This window comes from Stomoxys calcitrans, chromosome 1 (assembly GCF_963082655.1).
Source record: "Stomoxys calcitrans chromosome 1, idStoCalc2.1, whole genome shotgun sequence".
In the NCBI taxonomy this organism is placed as follows: domain Eukaryota; kingdom Metazoa; phylum Arthropoda; class Insecta; order Diptera; family Muscidae; genus Stomoxys; species Stomoxys calcitrans.
In genome coordinates this window covers 230,568,491-230,588,518 of record NC_081552.1, presented here as the reverse complement: position 1 = coordinate 230,588,518, position 20,028 = coordinate 230,568,491, and the positions used below count along the sequence as shown (strand labels likewise).

Sequence of the window (20,028 nt, the reverse complement as noted above, 5' to 3'; positions counted from 1 at the left end):
GGTTGAAATCGGTACATAACCTTATATAGCTGCTATATAAACCGATCTTGGGTCTTGACTTGTTGAGCCTCTAGAAGGCGCAATTCTCATCCAATTTGACTGAAATTTTGCACATAGTGTTTTGATATCACTTCCAACAACTGTGCGAAGTATGGTTGAAATCGGTACATAACCTGGTATAGCTGCCATAAAAACCGATCTTGGATCTTAACTGATTGAGCCGCCAGGGGGCGCAATTCTCATCCTATTTGGCTGAAATTTTGCATGAGGTGTTTTGATATGACTTCCAACAACTGTGATGAGTAAGGCGCAAATAGGTACATAACCTGATATAGCTGTCATATAAACTGATCTGGGATCTTGACTTCTTGAGCCTCTAGAAAGCCCAATTCTCATCTGATTTGGCACAAATTTTGTACAACGGCTTCTCGCATGGCCTTCAACATACGTGTGCAATATGGCCTGAATCGACTTATAGCTTGATACAGCTCCCTTATAAACCGATCTCCCGATTTTACTTCTTGACCCCCAAGAATAGCTCCTTCTCCTTCGTCCTTATTCATTATTCTTTGTTTGCCTAAAAAGGCATACTGCTCAAAGAACTCGACAGATGCGATCCATGGTGCAGGGTATATAAGATTCGGCTCTGCCGAACTAAGCACGCTTCTACTTGTTTGTGTTTAACAATAGATAGAGTTTGGTAAATTAAATGACAGAGACATTCCATACCAAATTTTGTCAAGCTTATATTTTTGTAGAAAATGTTATTAACACTGGAATTTCTTAAAAAACATGTTCATCGAAGTGAATTGCCTACTTGCAAATGCAAATTTTGCCCATGAACATTCCACTAAGGAACAGGGGCAAACTTCTCACATATCAATGAGTGCAGTCCGATTCAAGTTTAAGCTCAATGATAAGGGGCTTCCTTTTTATAGCCGAGTCCGAACGGCGTGCCGCAGTGCGACACCTCTTTGGAGAGAAGTTTTACATGGCATAGTGCCTCACAAATGTTGCCAGCATTAAGAGGGGAAAACCACCGCTGAAAATGTTTTCTGATAGTCTCGCCAGGATTCGAACCCAGGCGTTCAGCGTCATAGGCGGACATGCTAACCTCTGCGCTACGGTGGCATCCCCTATTTATTACTTATTTACTTCAACTGGTTATGACAGAACATTTGTTCTACTAGCCGAACGTAGAAAAGCGTTCCAGGCGCCTCCACCTTCTACGCTCATTTAATAATCTCTGACCCCAAGTTTCGAGGTGTCTCCCACCACTTGATCTTTCCATCGGGCTTTTGGTCTTCCCTGTTTGCGTGTACCACCGTGTTTGCCTTCAAAAGACTTCTTTGCTGGAGCTTCTCCACCCATTATGACAACATGACCTAGCCAAGGCAGCCGTTGTATCGTCGTCATACAGCTCATACAGCTCGTGGTTCATACGTCGCCTAATATTCTCCATTAACGCAAACTGGTCCATATATATTTTATGAAGAATCTTTCTTTCAAATACTCCAAGCACTGCCTCGTCTGCTTTCACAAGTACCCATGCCTTAGAACCATATAACAGCAGGGGTGGTAACAGTGTCTTGTATAGTGTAATCTTTGTCTTTAAGCCTGAATTTTGGGAAGTTAGAAGCGTTGCTTGATTTCCAACAAACCCAAGTAAATGGCTATAATTTTCTAAAAAATTTCCTCAATATTTAAATTTCTAACATTTTGTAGTCCACCTGATCTGAAATTGCTCATATATGCTAAACTTGTTGTCAATCGAAATACCTGACGCCTTTTTATAGATTATTGGATTTTTAATTCTATTAGAACCATTTTTGGTTTATTACAAAAGATCTTATTTTATCACCCACAATTCATAAAGGCTTTTGTCTGAGATGATAATTTGACGATGATGCTTCTCACTTTCGATTTTGCTGCCCAATAGAAAACCGCTTGCTTCCGGTATTTAAAGCAAGTTTTAGAATATTTCCAAATTGACTCTCAGATCGTCTAGGAACTCTCTCTCTCTCTCTCTCTCTCTCTCTCTCTCTCTTGAGAATTAAATGTATGCCATTTAATAAAATGAAAACGATGAGCAGTTCTGCAGATTTCGTTGATAATATCAGATTCGAGATGTACACAAAACACTTTTATTATACCCACCACTGTAGGATAGGGGGTATATTCATTTAGTCAATCCGTTTGCAACACATCGAAATGTCAATTTCTGACCCTACAAAGTACATATATTGTGGATCGTCGTAAAATTCTGAGACGATTTAACGATGTCCGTGTGTCTGTCCGTCCGTCTGTTGTCATCACTCTAGAGCCTTCAAAAATCGAGATATTGAGCTGAAATTTGGCACAGATACGTCTTTTTGGTGCACGCAAGGTTAAGTTCATGGGCCAAATCGGACCATATTTGGATATAGCTGCTTTATAGACCGATCTGCCGATAAAGGGTCTAAAGCCCATAAATGCTTTATTTTGCTGAAATTTGTAACAGTGGGTAGTTTAAGACCATCTAAACTAAAAATTGTTCAGATCGGACTATATTTAGACATAGGTCCCATATAGACCGATCTGCCGATAAAGGGTCTGAAGCCCATAAAAGCTTTATCTATTACCCGATTTCGCTAAAATTTGAAAAACGAGTGTTATCTTAAGCCTCCTGATATCTGACCTAAATATGGATCAAATCGGACTATATTTAGGTATATATAGACCGATCTCCAGATAAAGGGTCTAAAGCCCATAAAAGCTTTATTTTTTAACCGATTTCGCTGAAATTTGAAACATTGAGTAATTTTACGCCTCCTAACATAGGACCCAAATGTGGTTCAGATCGGACTATATTTAGATATAACTGCCATAGATCTGCCGATAAAGGGTCTGAAGCCCACAAAAGCTCTATTTATTACCCGATTTCGATGAAATTTGAAACAGTGAGTAGTCTTAATTCTCCCGACATTCGTCTTAAATATGGTTCGGATTGGACCATATTTAGATATTACTCTCATATACCCCGATCTCCCGATAAAGAGTCTGAAGCGAATTAAAGCTTTTAGTTTTTATCCGATTTTGCTGAAATTTTAAACAGTAGGTAGTTTTAGGCCACCCACTATCCGACCCAAATATGATTGAGATCGGACTGTACTGTTAGATATGGCTGTCATATAGACCGATGTGCCGATTAAGGGTCTGAAGCTCATAAAAGCTTTATTTATTACCCGATTTCGTTGAAAATAAAAAAAACACTCAATACCCGTGTCAAATTTGGGTGCATAAGCTATCCAATTTTCACCGGATTGTGTCGAAAGGGGTTTTCTTATACACCTGAGGTGGTGGGTATCCAAAGTTCGGCCCGGCCGAACTTAATGCCTTTTTACTTGTTTGATACTCGCTTTTTTTTGATTTGATTTGACTTCTTAAGCTCCTTTGTTTGTCCGGTTTGGCTGAAATTTTGCATGTAGTGTTCTATTATGACTTCCAGCAACTGTGCCAAGTACGGTTCATATCGTTCTATAACCTGGTATAGCTCCCAGCTGACAAGGTTAAATATGGGTTGCCCAAAAAGTAATTGCGGATTTTTCATATAGTCGGCGTTGACAAATTTTTTCACAGCTTGTGACTCTGTTTCTTCTGTCAGTTATCAGTTGTTAATTTTAGCTTGCTTTAGAAAAAAGTGTGAAAAAAGTCTATTTGATTAAAGTTCATTCTAAGATTTATTAAAAATGCATTTACTTTCTTTTAAAAAATCCGCAATTACTTTTTGGGCAACCCAAAACTTGGGTGTGATCTTGGACAGGAAACTTTGGAGCATACTGAGAAGGCTCACAGATGTTGGGCACTATGTAGACGGGCTGTTGGCTCGAAATGGAGCCTGAATCCGAGGATAGTCCACTGGATCTACAGGAGCGTGATTAGACCAATGCTTACTTACGCCTCGGCAGTTTGGTGGACTGCTATGGAGAAGAAGTGCAACATAAGAACCATACAACATGTTCAGAGAACATGTTGTCTTGACATAGGCGGAGCGATGAGGACCACGCCCATTAGGGCACTGGAGACTATTCTAGATATCCGACCCATTGACATACAGATTAAGTAAAAGGCAGCCACTGCGGCTATGAGACTTAAGGCGATGGGAGCAGCTCGTACCATCGCGGTATAATCGAGGCGACGATAGGAAACTTGGAAGGAAGGGAAGAGGTTTCCAATCGGATACCTGAGATGAACCTTGAGGTCGGGTGCGAGGCACTGCTGCCAGCGGCACAGTCATGGATTGACGGAACCCTAGTATTGCCATCTGGAAGATCATGTTACACGGATGAATCAAAGCTAGAGGACACACTGGGCCTGGGCATCTACATTGATCACCCAGGAACTAAGATCTGTTTTAGACTGCGTGAGCATTAAACTGTCCTGCAGGCCGAGATTTCGGCGATAACGGAATGCGTGAAGTGGTGTGGTGCTAACGCGAGGACGTCGAGTGTGAACATCTGTATGGACAGTAAAATTGCCATAAAGGCAATAACAACCAGAACGGTATGGTCACGAACAGTCTTGCAGTGTAAGAAGGAGATTAACACCTTCTCGGAGGATTGCAAAATCCGCATCGTTTAGGTGCCGGGCCATAACGGAGTAAGGGGGAATGAAAAGACAGATGATTTAGCGGTGAAGGCCAGAGGACTTGGTTAGCCCGAAGCCTTTCGGTTCGACGCAGTCCGAGTTAATGGCGTGGGCGACGAATGATCATGCAACACTGTGGAACAGCGAAACGGCCGGTAGGGCGGCGAAAATGCTATGTGGAGACCCAGAACCTGAGAAGACGAGGCTATTACTGAAAGGAAGTAAGAAGGAGGTCAGTATAGCTATTGGTATCATGACGGGACACATAGGACTACGAGCTCGCTAATGAAAAATCGATGCTGCAAGCGCCGAGCATGCGGGGAAGATGATGAGACGTTGAAGAATTTCCTTTGTCATTGCCCGGCTTTCGTGTCTAACAGATACCGGCACTTAGGTGGGGACGCTAGACCAGACATGAACCAACTTAGAGGAGTTGCATGGAAAACAATAAAGGATTTTGTAGGAAGCACGGAATTCCTAACTTAGAATTTCTTTTTCTAGATTACCTTTTTATATCCACCACCGAAGGATGGGGGTGGATACTTGTCATTCCGTTGCAACACATCGATATATCCATTTCCGACCCTATAAAATACATATTCTTGATGGTCGTAAAAATCTAAGACGATCTAACCATGTCCGTCCGTCTGACCGTCTGTCTCTTAAAATCACGCTATAATCTTTAAAAAAATAGAGATATTGAGCTGAAACTGCACAAATTCTTTTTTATCCATAAGCAGGTTAAGTTCGAAGATGGGCCATATCGGATAATAGGTTGATATAGCATATAGACCGATCCGCCGATTTTAGGGCTTGGGCCCACATTATCCGATTTGGCTGAAATTTGGGACAGTGAGTTGTGTAAGGACACTCGACATCCTTCTTCAATTTGGCTCAGATCTCTCCAGATATATATATCTCGATTTAATGTTTTGGGCCCATAAAAGACACATTTATTGTCCGCTTTCGCCGAAATTTGGGAAAGTGAGTTGTGTTAGGCTCTTCGAATTCTTCATGCAATTTGGCCCAGCTCTGTCCAGATTTGTATATAGCTGCCTTATAGACCGATCTATGGATTTAAGGTCTTAGGCCCATAAAACCCACATTTATTGTCTGATTTCGCCGAAATATTTGACAGTGAATTGTGTTAGGCCCTTCGACATTCTTCTTCAATTTGGCCTAGATCAGTCCCGATTTGGATATAGCTGCCATATAGAGCGATCTCTCGATTTATGGCCTTGGGCCCATAAAAGTCGCATTTATTATCCGCTTTCGCCGAAATTTGGACAGTGAGTTGTGTTAGGCTCTTCGAATTCTTTATGCAATTTAGCCCAGCTCGGTCCAGATTTGGATATAGCTGCCATTTAGACCGATCTATGGATTTAAGGTCTTAGGCCCATAAAACCCACATTTATTGTCCGCTTTCGCCGAAATTTGGGACAGTGAGTTGTGTTAGTCTCTTCGAATTCTTCATGCAAGTTGGCCCAGCTCGGTCCCGATTTGGATATAGATCTCTCGGTTTATGGTCTTGGGCCCATAAAAGTCGCATTTATTGTCCGCTTTCGCCGAAATTTGGACATTGGAATTAGGCCCTTCGATGTCCCTCATCAATTAGGCCTAGATCGGTTCAGGTCCATAACGGATCATATTTCGATAAATCTGCTATTGGGGCATAAACTAAGCATTTTTCACCGGATTTTGACGAGAGGTGGTTTACATATATACCCGAGGTGGTGGGTATCCTCGTTTTTACTTGTTTAACTCAATTCGTTATCTACACCCGAATACCCTTCAATTTAGTCCTATATTGATATGTACGTCCAATATGTGTGTTTGGGGGAATTTTGGGGTTGGAGCGGCCCCTTGGGTACTTGAACCTAATTTCGTATTCTACTCTCCAATTCATTTCATTTCATACCCTTATTGTCCCTATCGGTCTACTTTTGATTTTGAATGGTGTTTTTGCGGTAACGGGGGTGGGTCCGCCCCCCTTCCAATATCAACAAATTATATAGTCAATTCCTCTTTCCTGACCATTTCCGTAATCTACTCCCGAACACCTTTCATTTGAGTTCCATATTAGCATGATAGTCCAATATGCCTATTTAGGTCGGGGTGGCCTATCAGTAACTTGGACCCAATTTCTTTTATAAAATTCGTACTCTTTTCCGAATACTTTTCGTTTGAGTTTCATATTGCCCCAATCGGTCCTCTTTTATTTTTGGGTGGCGCTTTTGGGCTAAGGCTCCTTCCAGACCAACCTACAGTTCAGCCGTTTTGGAGTCTATATGGAACAAACAAATTTACAAAGCCACACACAAAACACAAATCAACTTTTTTGTTTGTTTCTCTTTCGAGACAAACTCAATGATCGGAGATTGTAAATGAGACGCGTTTCGTCTTTGGTTAGAAGACTTTTCAATCATATTAGGTGTGATGGCTTCAAAGGCCGTGCGTTGGTATGTTGTATTTGAATTGTATTAATTGCGAAAACGCATGATATGATACAATTACCACATTAACCACGCTCGACAATCTTGTCTATTAGCTGTACTTTTTCCCAATGCATGTATTTTTGTATAATGACAGACTTTTTCTCTATGGCAATTACACTTCTTTCGTAGTACTCATGATTTTGTACATCTGTTGGAAGTTGTATTCATGGCTTCGAATACTAGACAATGGCAACGGCTCTCGCTGTTGCTCCATCTGCCCAGGTTCGAATCCCGGTCGGGCTCTGCCGATTTTTTTTTAATTTTTCAAGTTTTCTGCCAGTTAGGGCGAAGATCATTAGATTTTACAATATTTTTTTTGTTTCTCTTTCGAGACGAGCTAAATGATCGGAGATTGCAAATGGAAAAGGATTCATTTATGCATTAATATAGAGTTGAATGAAATTGAGGATTAGAGAAAACAACTTTGTCTTCTTGGTTTGGTTCGAGGTCATCGAACAATTTACAAAAACAGGAGTTGGTGTTTTATTTGTAATTTGAACCAATATTTCGACCACCGCCGGTGATCTTCATCAGGGTTTTAACTATAAATTTAACAAACAAGTAATTTTACAAAAAAATTAAAAAACAGTTATACATTTGAAAATAATTACATTTTGAAACAAAATAATCGACTTTTCCTTCACAGCGCACAAGTTCGACTAAAGCTCTCTCATTATACCCACCACCATAGGAAGGGGGGCATACTAATTTCGTCATTCTGTTTGTAGCTACTCGAAATATTCGTCTGAGACCCCATTAAGTATATATATTCGTGATTGTCGCGACATTTTATGTCGATCTAGCCATGTCCGTCCGTCTGTCTGTCCGTCTGTCTGTCGAAAGCACGCTAACTTCCGAAGGAGTAAAGCTAGCCGCTTGAAATTTTGCACAAATACTTTTTATTAGTGTAGGTCAGTTGGTATTGTAAATGGGCCATATCGGTCCATGTTTTGATATAGCTGCCATATAAACCGATCTTGGGTCTATTATTTCTTGAGCCCCCAAAGGACGCAATTCTTTTTCGAATTGGCTGACATTTTACACAGGTCTCCAACATATAATTTAATTGTGATCCAAACCGGACCATATCTTGATATCGCTCTAATAGCAGAGTAAATCTTTTCTTATATTATTTTTTTCCTAAGAAAAGATGCCGGGAAAAGAACTCGACAAATGCGATCCATGGTGGAGGGTATATAAGATTCGGCCCGGCACGCTTTTACTTGTTTTTGTTAAAGTTCACAAATGGGATGTCAATAATATGTAATATTTCTAATGTGAATCGTCTTTTCTGATTGGATTCTTGTGCTAGTGTGTCTACGTCTTTAAAATTTGATGTATGCCCTATTAAAGTGCAATGTGCTGCAAGTGCAGTTTTCTGGTCCAAAGGGTCGCCTTTCATTTTCTGGTCAGATTTGTACGATGATAATCTTGTTTTTAATTTAGTTTTAGTTGTTCCTACATATGTCATTTGACATAAATTAGTTTTAATCCCCATTACATTTAATCTTATAAACTACATTTGATTTGTCCTCCTTTTTCATCCTTGATTTAGTCCTGCTGAATATACTGTTTAATGTGTTGTGGCTTTTTTAGAGCAAGCTGGTATTTTTTTTTTCTGTGGAATATACGTCGTTTTCTTGAAGATTTTTGGTGTTGGTTCAATTTCGTTGTTCGCTGTTCTATTCTTGACGAATTTTATAAGGTCCTTAATAGCTTTGCTTGGGAAGTCATTTAATTTTCGTTTCGTTTTCTTGATGATATATTTTGTCACTGATTTTTAGTACTCTGTCGATGAAACTAGTAGCCGTATTTATTTTTATTCTTCTCGGATGATTTGAATAATAAGTTATAAGTTTCCCAGATGCTGTATCTTTTTGATACCAATTTAATTTTAACATATTTTGATGTCGGTAGACGACGGTATCAAGATATGGCAATTTGTTGTTTGAATCACATTCCATTGTGAACTGGACTTGTGGGTGGAAGGAATTGAGAACTTGTAGAGTATTTTCCACTTCCGTTTTTTCCAATACGCAAAATATATCGTCCACATATTTAGTTAGAAATCTTGGTTTTGTTGTCATTTTCTCAATTGAAGCGTCTAGTAAGGTTTCCCTTACAATATCGGCGATTATCGGAGAGATGGGCGAATCCATTGGCATGCCTTACTTTTGCTCATAGAATTTCTCATCGTATGTAAAATATCTAGAATCCTTTATGCATAATGCGAACAATTCTATAAATAATTCCTTTGGTATCTTTGTGTGCTCCTGGATGGATTCCACTTTTCTGTTATAGTGTATATGGAAAAATTAACCGGTATGCCTGGAAATAGAGACACAACGTCGAAAGATATTAATATTTCATTGTCTCTGATTTGCTTGGCATTGATTTTTGATTTGAATTCTATCCCATTTTTTATGTTGTATTGTGAATCTCTAGTCAAGTTATTTGATATGTCTGTTAGATATTTCGGTAGTCCATATGTTGGGGAATTAATCGATGAACAAATCGGCCTGAGCGCTGTTCCCCGCTTATGGATTTTGGGGTAAGCCATAAATTCTTGGGGCAATCGCGGTATAATTCGTCAAAAGGTTCTTGTTGGTTATGCTTATTATTAGGTTGCCCAAAAAGTAATTGCGGATTTTTTAAAAGAAATTAAATGCATTTTTAATAAAACTTAGAATGAACTTTAATCAAATATACTTTTTTTACACTTTTTTTCTAAAGCAAGCTAAAAGTAACAGCTGATAACTGACAGAAGAAAGAATGCAATTACAGAGTCACAAGCTGTGAAAAAATTTGTCAACGCCTTCTATATGAAAAATCCGCAATTACATTTTGGACAACCCAATATATTCATATTGAATAATTTGTCTACAAATTTGTTGTTTTTTGCTTGGGATCCCTTGTTAGACGTTTATATGTACAAATGTCCCCTAGTATGCTTTGCATTTTTTTATCGTAGTCAATGCTAAGGTTTTGCCTCCTTTATCTGATGACAAAATTATAAAATGTCTATATTCACCTTTAAAAAACGTCTTGTTTCCCCCACTGTGTCAAGTATGAATTTCTCTCGCATGTTTAGCTTTTCTTTTCTCAAGTGGTCGTCTATAAGTGTGACTAGATTTATACGGGCATTTTCTTGTTGCTCTCTGACCTCAATTGTTTGAACGCACTCTCCACCTTCGGCCAACAATACATCAAACAATGGAAACGTAGTTGTTGTTGTTGTTGTAGGCAACGCATATTTGAGTTCTAACGACAGTAACCATTCACCGTTAGATGGGATGTTCTGTTGGCTTGTGTTGTTGTGTTTGAAGTCAATCATTGTTTGTTGTTGTAGGCAACGCATATTTGGGTCTTAACGACACTAACCATTCAATGTTAGATGGGATGTTCTGTTGGATTTTGTTGTTGTGTTTAAAGACAAGCATTGTTTGTTGTTGTAGGCAACGCATATTTGGGTCCTAACGACAGTAACCATTCAACGTTTGATGGGATGTTCTGTTGGGTTGTGTTGTTGTGTTTGAAGTCAAGCATTGTTTGTTGTTGTAGGCAACGCATATTTGGGTCCTGACGACAGTAACCATTCAACGTTTGATGGGATGTTCTGTTGGCTTGTGTTGTTGTGTTTGAAGTCAAGCATTGTTTGTTGTTGTAGGCAACGCATATTTGGGTCCTAACGACAGTAACCATTCAACGTTAGATGGGATGTTCTGTTGGCTTGTGTTGTTGTGTTTGAAGTCAAGCATTGTTTGTTGTTGTAGGCAACGCATATTTGGGTCCTAACGACAGTAACCATTCAACGTTAGATGGGATGTTCTGTTGGGTTGTGTTTGAAGTCTAGCATTGTTTATTGTTGTAGGCAACGCATATTTAGGTCCTTATGACAGTAACCATTCAACGTTAAATGGGATGTTCTGTTGGCTTGTGTTGTTGTGTTTGAAGTCAAGCATTGTTTGTTGTTGTAGGCAACGCATATTTGGGTCCTAACGACAGTAACCATTCAACGTTAGATGGGATGTTCTGTTGGGTTTTGTTGTTGTGTTTGAAGTCAAGCATTGTTTGTTGTTTTTGTCTTAAACTTTGCAGTTTGTTGATGTGTATTGCTGTCACTTTGTCACTGTGTGCGTTGCGTATGATGCTTTTACTCCCAGAAAAGAGTGATAAATTCTCTCCGTCCATGAGATTGCTGAGCCGATCTCTCGCTTGTGTAAGTATCACGGTGTTTGTATTTAGTTGATGGTGATTGCATTGTATGAGTAGTTTAAGTATTTTGATGTTTTAATTTTTTGTAGAATCACTTGTTTGTTAAATTTATAGTTGAAACCCTGATGAAGCTCTCCGGCGGTGGTCGAAATATTGGTAAAAATTACAAATAAAACTATTAAATAAAACGACAACACCAGTTTTTGTAAATTGTTCGATGACCTCGAGCCAAACCAAGAAGACAAAGTTTTAAAATTTCAAAGGTCAACAATAAAATCACAGGATTAGGGAACATTTCACTGAAATTGTGTCTATAAAGAAATTTCATTATTGGGAAATTTTTTTCCTAAACAAAAATTTCATAAAAATTTGTTTTTTTGTAAAATCATGTACTGCAATGAATTTCTCATTTTCTGCATAAGCTTCATTCTTACATAGGTTACATTTGTTATATATGTGTTTTTTTTTGCCACCAACATTTTCTAATTATTGGGTTGCCCAAAAACTAATTGCGGATTTTTTAAAAGAAAGTAAATGCATTTTTAATAAAACTTAGAATGAACTTTAATCAAATATACTTTTTTTACACTTTTTTTCTAAAGCAAGCTAAAAGTAACAGCTGATAACTGACAGAAGAAAGAATGCAATTACAGAGTCACAAGCTGTGAAAAATTTGTCAACGCCGACTATATGAAAAATCCGCAATTACATTTTGGACAACCCAATGTATTCATAGTGAATAATTTGTCTACAAATTTGTTGTTTTTTGCCTGCAGTCCTGAGGTGGGATCCCTTGTTAGACGTTTATATGTACAAATGTCCCCTAGTATGCTTTGCATTTTTTTATCGTAGTCAATGCTAAGGTTTTGCCTCCTTTATCTGATGACAAAATTAAAATGTCTTTATTCGCCTTTAAAAAACGTTTTGTTTCCCCCACTGTGTCAAGTATGAATTTCTCTCGCATGTTTAGCTTTTCTTTTCTCAAGTGGTCGTCTATAAGTGTGACTAGATTTATACGGGCATTTTCTTGATGCTCTCTGTCCTCAATTGTTTGAACGCACTCTCCACCTTCGGCCAACAATACATCAAACAATGGAAACGTAGTTGTTGTTGTTGTTGTAGGCAACGCATATTTGGGTTCTAACGACAGTAACCATTCAACGTTAGATGGGATGTTCTGTTGGGTTTTGTTGTTGTGTTTGAAGTCAAGCACTGTTTGTTGTTGTAGGCAACGCATATTTGGGTCCTCACGACAGTAACCATTCAACGTTTGATGGGATGTTCTGTTGGCTTGTGTCGTTGTGTTTGAAGTCAAGCATTGTTTGTTGTTGTAGGCAACGCATATTTGGGTCCTAACGACAGTAACCATTCAACGTTAGATGGGATGTTCTGTTGGGTTTTGTTGTTGTGATGGAAGTCAAGCATTGTTTGTTGTTGTAGGCAACGCATATTTGGGTCCTAACGACAGTAACCATTCAACGTTAGATGGGATGTTCTGTTGGCTTGTGTTGTTGTGTTTGAAGTCAAGCATTGTTTGTTGTTTTTGTCTCAAACTTTGCAGTTTGTTGATGTGTATTGCTGTCACTTTGTCACTGTGTGCGTTGCGTATGATGCTTTCACTCCCAGAAAAGAGTGATAAATCCTCTTCGTCCATGAGATTGCTGAGCCGATCTCTCGCTTGTGTAAGTATCACGGTGTTTGTATTTAGTTGATGGTGATTGCATTGTATGAGTAGTTTAAGTATTTTGATGTTTTAATTTTTTTGTAGAATCACTTGTTTGTTAAATTTATAGTTGAAACCCTGATGAAGCTTTCCGGCGGTGGTCGAAATATTGGTAAAAATTACAAATAAAACACCAACACCTGTTTTTGTAAATTGTTCGATGACCTCGAGCCAAACCAAGAAGACAAAGTTATAAAACTCCATAGGCCAAGAATAAAATCACAGGATTAGAGAATATTTCACTGAAATTGTGTTTATAAGGAAATTTCATTATTGGGAAATTTTTTCCCTAAACAAAAATTTCATAAAAATTTGTTTTTTTTTTAAAATCATGTACTGCAATGAATTTCTCATTTTCTGCATAAGCTTCATTCTTACATAGGTTACATTTGTTATATATGTGTTTTTTTTTTGCCACCAACATTTTCTAATTATATTCCCCTTCAATATGGGCTCCTCATATACCACCTGTTATCTGCTATTATAAATTGAATTAACATTTGCTAACTTATTGTGTGACCATATTGGAAACCATGTAGCTTTCGTCTGTTACCTCTATCTAGAATGATCGCCAAAAGATTTGAACTATTAAAATGTTTCAAATATTTTAAGCTTTTTATAATGTCTGCATCAACAATTTGATAAGCGAGAACAAAAATCTCGTTTTGGTATTCAACTGCTTGATCTCAGTTGACTATCTCTCAAGATGATAGGTAATAAATCAATGAATGTGTGATACCTTAGGTATTCAGTTGTTTATGCAAGAATGAGCTTCAGATCACTACGCTCTCAATGTTTCCCCCCTACCGGTTATTGAGTCAGAAATGCCTCGAACTTGTGGAGGTAATTAACTGACTACAGATGACACTTATCAACAAAATGTGAATCAAGCCATGTTTTTGGTGCAATGATAGTTGTTTTCACTAAATGTATAACGGTCATCTTGTTCTCATTCACATTTGGTGTGATTGTAGTATAATCGATATAAAAAGTTGCCTTTGTTTATAGAAAGGTTTCATTACTGTTTGAATTTCAACTGCAGGCGAATATAGAAGAAGGCTCTGCGCATAATGGTTTGTAAAAATTAAGTTTATTTATATTTACCTCTCTCAACAGATCTCCCCTTTTATCTGTTTTACAGTTACAGATTGCAGTTTTTATAGCCTTGGCTACATCTTTGGCATTTGCTGATTTAATACCCTACCAATATTTACCTCAATATGGAGCTGGCTTTGTGGCAAGTGCCCCCCTGACAGGAAGTAATGCAGCCAACAGTCCTCTTATCACTTACTCCGTTTCTGGGGCGTCTGATGCTGCTGCCTCGGGGCCTTTGGTTTCCTACACAGCTCCAGGTGTTCAATATGCAACTTCTGCCACCAATTATGATCTGGGATTGCAAAATTTTAGTCCCGCTGGTCCTCATGCTTTGCCATTTAATCCGTATATGCATTATTTATCACCTGCCTTTGTTTACCCTGCTCAATCGACATATGGTGGTGGCAGAGGTAATGGAATAACTTCCACACCTGTTTCATATGTTCCTTATGCCACCACGGGAGTTCAATATGCAGCCTCATCGAATAACTTAAATGTTATTCCGTTAAGAGATGCTAACTATGGAATTTCTGCCATAGCAGCAGCTGAAGCACCAGCAAGTTTGAATTATGCGTTAGCGCCAGTTACAACACTTCGCAGCTCAAATGATGCACATTACCCATCTCCTTCTAAGCCAATTTCATCAAATTTAATTACTAAAGCTGACAGCAAATCTTTAGAAGGTGAATATGTTCCCACACCACCGACCGTAATCTATTCCTCAACTGAAAGTGTTGATGATTCATTGAGTCCTGCAGCACATTCAAACTCCGGTAAGGAAGATTCAAGTTCAGCTTCAATATTGTCAAGTTCGTATGTGCCCACTGCCAGTGGGGCTGTAAATAAAGACATTTCAAGACATTATAAAAATTCTGCAGTAAGTGGCTCTCGTTATGGTTCTAACAGTGTTCCAACTACATTTTCCGCTGAAGTTTCAAAAACTCTGGCTTCAAAATCTACCTCTTATATGAGTTTTGAAGAAAATTTGGCATCATTAGACAACACTTCTATATCTGCAAACACACACAGCGATATATATAATGATATCGAATCTACTGCCTCTGCTGTAACTGACGATGATGCGATACATGATTCCCAGACTGTAAGTAGCAACTATGAGAGTGTTACTACATCTTCTCTGGCTTCAGAGGCTCCAATAGCTGTCGAAAATTTCGAAGTTAAAAATCCTATACCAGCCCATACCTATTCATCGAAGGAGGGCTATAAATATAAAATACCTAATCATCAACTGCGAACATAAAATGTCCTTAAACTTTGTACGCCTAAACTATTGGGTTGCCCAAAAAGTAATTGCGGATTTTTTAAAAGAAAGTTAATGCGTTTTTAATAAAACTTAGAATGAACTTTAATCAAAGCAAGCTAAAAGTAACAGCTGATAACTGACAGAAGAAAGAATGCAATTACAGAGTCACAAGCTGTGAAAAAATTTGTCAACGCCGACTATATGAAAAATCCGCAATTACTTTTTGGGCAACCCAATAGATGCCTTAGTTCTAAGTTGTATGTAATCAGTATTTTAAGAATAACAGATTAGGGATTTTAATGACAATTGTCACTTAATAAAAAAAAATTAATTCATAGAAATATTTGCACTAGATTCTTAACCATCTCTTTTAATCCCCTTCACTACTTCGAGCTATAAAAAAAGAAGAAAAACAAGTAAAAGCATGATAAGTTCGGCCGGGCCGAATCTTAGGAACCCACAACCATGGATTCTGCTATAAATTTATACAAAATCAATTTAGTTGAAGGTCATTACTTTATTTTATTCTACAAATACCTTTATTTGAGCCCCATATTGCGATGGTCAGTAAAAAATTGCTGTTTGTGGGGGTATTTTGGAAAAGGCGTAGACCCCCAGAAAATTGGTCCCGAAAGTGTTTATCAATTCTTGCTCTACCTCCCAATACCTTTCATTTAAGCCCCACATTGTCATGGTCGGTAAATATGCCCGATTTAGGGGTGGTTTTGTTGAGTGGGGTGGTCCCCCAAGCACTTAGCCCTGAAAATATATCAGCAACGTGCTCCGTTCTCATATATCATTTATTTTAACCCCATATTGCCACTGGCCTCAAAATGAAATACCAAATTCGTTTTCCAATCTCAAATACCATTCACTTAACACCGTTTGAAAAGGCCAGCAAATATGTCCGGTTTGGGATATGGGCCCTAAAAACTATAAATATCGAGCTCCACTGTCTTGAAGACCCAAATTGTCATGGTGAACAAATGCGTCCTACTTGAGGGTTGTTATGGTCCCCTAGACAGTTGGTCCTTCATGGTGTACCCCAAATATCCTTCACTTGAGATCCATATACATGACCGACTTGGGGGGTGTTTTGGGGGATGGGTGGCCACTCAGTGACTTGAGTTTGAAAATATATATCAGATTCGTGTTCTACTCTAAAATACCTCTTATTTGAGCCTCATATTGCAATGGTCAGCAAATACTTCCTATTTGGGTGGTGTTATGGTGGTGGGCTGGCCCCATAGACACTTTTCCCGAACATTGATATCAGATGCTTTACTTCCAAAGACCTTTCATTTGAGGCCCCCTATTACTATAGCAGTAAATGTATCTTCTTTGGGAGATGTTCTCGGGGATGGCTCCCTATACTTTGACATGAATTTGTATGCCAGATTCGTTTTCTTCTCCCCCATACTTTGCATTTGATACTCATATTGTTCTTATCGGTACAAAGTGGGAGCTATATCTAATTCTGAACCAATTTTGATTTCAAAATACGCTCTTCGAATGCCCCTTAACATAATTCAAAAATGTTTGGCTGCCAATAGTTGCCCCAATTTTTTTAGGAGCAAAAAATATAAAACAAGTAAAAAGGCGTTAAGCCGAACTTTGGATACCCACCACCTCGGGTATATATGTAAACCACCTTTCATCAAAATTCGGTCAAAATTTCATACCTTATACTCATATACCTCATACCGAGCTGAACTATATACGACATGGATGTCGAAAAGCCGAACATTAGTCACTGTGTCAGATTTCAGTGAAATCGGATTATAAATGCGCCTTTTATGCGGCCAAGACTTTAAATCGAGATATCGGTCTACATGGCAGCTATATCCAAATCTGGACCGATTTGGGCCAATTTGCATAAACATGTCGAAGAGCCTAACACAAAGCACTGTCCCAAATTTCGGCGAAATCGGACAATAAATGCCTCTTTTATGGGCCCTAAATCTTAAAATCGTGAGATCGGTCTATATGGCAGCTATATTCAAATCTGGACCGATCTGGGCAAAATTGAAGAAGGACGTCAAAGAGCCTAACCAAACTCACTGTCTCAAATTTCAGCGACATCGGACAATAAATGCGTCTTTTATGGCCCCAAAACTTAAAACCTAGATATCGGTCTATATGGCAGCTATATCCAAATCTGGACCGATCTGTGCGATATTGCAGAAGTATATCAAGGGGCTTAACTTAACTCACTGTTTTAAATCTCGGCGACATCGGACAATGAATGAGCATTTTATGGGTCCAAAACCATAAATCAAGAAATCGGTCTTTATGGCAGCTTTATCCGAATCTGAATCGATCTGGACCAAATTGAAGAAATATGTCAAGGGGCCTATCACAACTCACTGTCCCAAATTTCAGCAAAATCGGATAATGAATGTGGCTTTTATGGGTCTTACATCATAAATTGGAGTATCGATCCATATGGCAGCTATATCCAAATCTGGACCGATCGGAGCCAAATTAACGAAGGATGTTGATGGGCCTTACACAATTCACTGTCCCGAATTTCATCAACATCGGATAATAAATGTGGCTTTTGTGGGCCTAAGACCCTAAACCGGAGGATCGGTCTATATGGCAGCTTAATCCAAATCTGAACCGATTTGGGCGAATTTAACGAAAGAAGTCGAAGGACCTAAGAAAACTCACTGTTCCAAATTTCAGCAAAATCGGATAATAAATGTGGGTTTTATGGGCCTTAGACCCTAAATCGGAGGATCGGTCTATATGGCAGCTATATCCAAATCTGGACCGATCTGAGCCAAATTGACGAAAGATGTCGAAGGGCCTAACACAACTCACTGCCCCAAATTCCAACAAATTCGGATAATAAATGTGGCTTTTATGGGCCTAAGACCCTAAATCGGCAGATCGATCTATATGGGGGCTATATCAAGATATATTCCGATATAGCCCATCTTCGAACTTAACCTGCTTATGGACAAAAAAAGAATCTGTGCAAAATTTCAGCTCAATATCTCTATTTTTAAAGAATGTAGCGTGATTTCAACAGACAGACGGACGGACATGTCTAGATCGTCTTAGATTTTTACGCTGATCAAGAATATATATACTTTATAGTGTCGGAAATTGATATTTCGATGTGTTGCAAACGGAATGACAAAATGAATATACCCCCATCCTTCGGTGGTGGATATAACAAGACATGGTTCAAGAAGTGTTTGGAGGACATGTCCCAAAGTCGAAAATTTCTTGGCATAATTCTACAACATATAAACGGATAAGAATATCTACACGAAACTTGACATAGTAAATGTGGATGTGGTTTCCACTAATTATGCAAAATTTGGAGACTCCAGTAGGTCTAGGGTTTGACATGGGGCGTGAATGTTGGTCACCTTGCATGGATGTCTGGAATATCTATAAAAAATTACTTTACTTAGTTACCATTTTTCCACAAATGTTGACTTTGATAAGCCATAACCAAATATTTTAGGGTCATATCACTCTTTTCAAACATTCATTTTATAGGCTAAGCACTTATCTGTCATGTAATATGATTTTTCAAACGTGCCATGTATGATGCCAACCGGTCTATATACGGATACTAGATGGCCTGGTGCGCTTCGCTTAACCCTACAATTGCTTTTTTAAACTAATTGATTTGGTAGAAGTATTTCTCTCCCCTCAAAGACTTTTCATGAAAGTCCAATTGTATTCCGTAGTCTTCTCCCTATGACAGTTTATGCTCCTTGACAATTTTTATACAAAGTTCGAACCTTACTCCTAAATACCCTTCATTCGATATCCATATTGTCCCAATGGGTAAACATGTCCGTTTGGGTGGGTTTTGGGGTGCGGCATCACCTCAGATTATTTGAACCCAAAGTTTACCAATTTTGTGTTTTTGAGTTACCATAATTTCGCTAGGGTTCTTGAAAATTGGGAAGAGGTCCAGAGATCCGATTCGTTTTCTAGTTTCATAGACCTTCGTACTTCCAATCACCTTTCTTTGGATACTCATATTGCCCTTAATTGGCATATATGTAATTTTTGGGATGTTTTTTTCGGGGTGAGGCGGCTCACGGCACTTTGTGTTAATTTGTTATATCAAGTTGTACTCTACTCTTAAATACCTTTTATTTGATACCCATATTGTCCCAATTGGCAAACATGTCCCTTCGGATGGGTTTTTGGGTGGGGAGTCCCCCCAGGCTTTTCGACACCAAAGTTTTATACCAATTTTTTGTTTCTGGCTTATCATAAGGCGGCATACAAAATCTTGCTTAAATCGGTGCAACCATCTCCGAGATCTAGTGTTCTTGAAAACTGGGGTAAGGTGGAGGGTCCAGCATTTTCCATTCCAAATTTCATGCAAATCGTCTATGCGCTTGTCAGTGTAAATCGGGAGATATATCTTTATATCTGATAGCACGGATGTCGAAAAGCCGAACATAAGTCAACGTGTCGAATTTCAGCGAAATCGGATTTTAAATGTGTCTTTTATGGGACCACGACTATAATTCGTGTGAACGGTATATACGACGGCTATATCTAAATCTGAACCGATCTTGGCCAAATCGAAGAGGGATGTCGAAGGACCTAACACAATTCACTTTCCCAAA

At 38.7% G+C, this 20,028-nt stretch overlaps 1 protein-coding gene across 1 annotated transcript; it reads left to right on the top strand.

Moving 5' to 3' along the window:
• The first annotated feature begins 13,851 nt into the window (after window positions 1–13,851).
• On the top strand, window positions 13,852–15,415 carry LOC131997628 (uncharacterized). Its single transcript, XM_059368730.1, has 2 exons — window positions 13,852–13,902; window positions 14,201–15,415. Exons 1-2 carry the CDS (start codon window positions 13,852–13,854, stop codon window positions 15,413–15,415), a joined length of 1,266 nt encoding a protein of 421 aa, XP_059224713.1.
• The last annotated feature ends 4,613 nt before the right edge of the window (window positions 15,416–20,028 follow it).

Coding starts and splice junctions, on each gene's coding strand:
- LOC131997628 (XM_059368730.1), top strand. CDS start 13,852: ATGTTTCCCCCCTACCGGTTATTGAGTCAGAAATGCCTCGAACTTGTG. Junction 13,903..14,200: donor AATGCCTCGAACTTGTGGAG/GTAATTAACTGA, acceptor TCTGTTTTACAG/TTACAGATTGCAGTTTTTAT.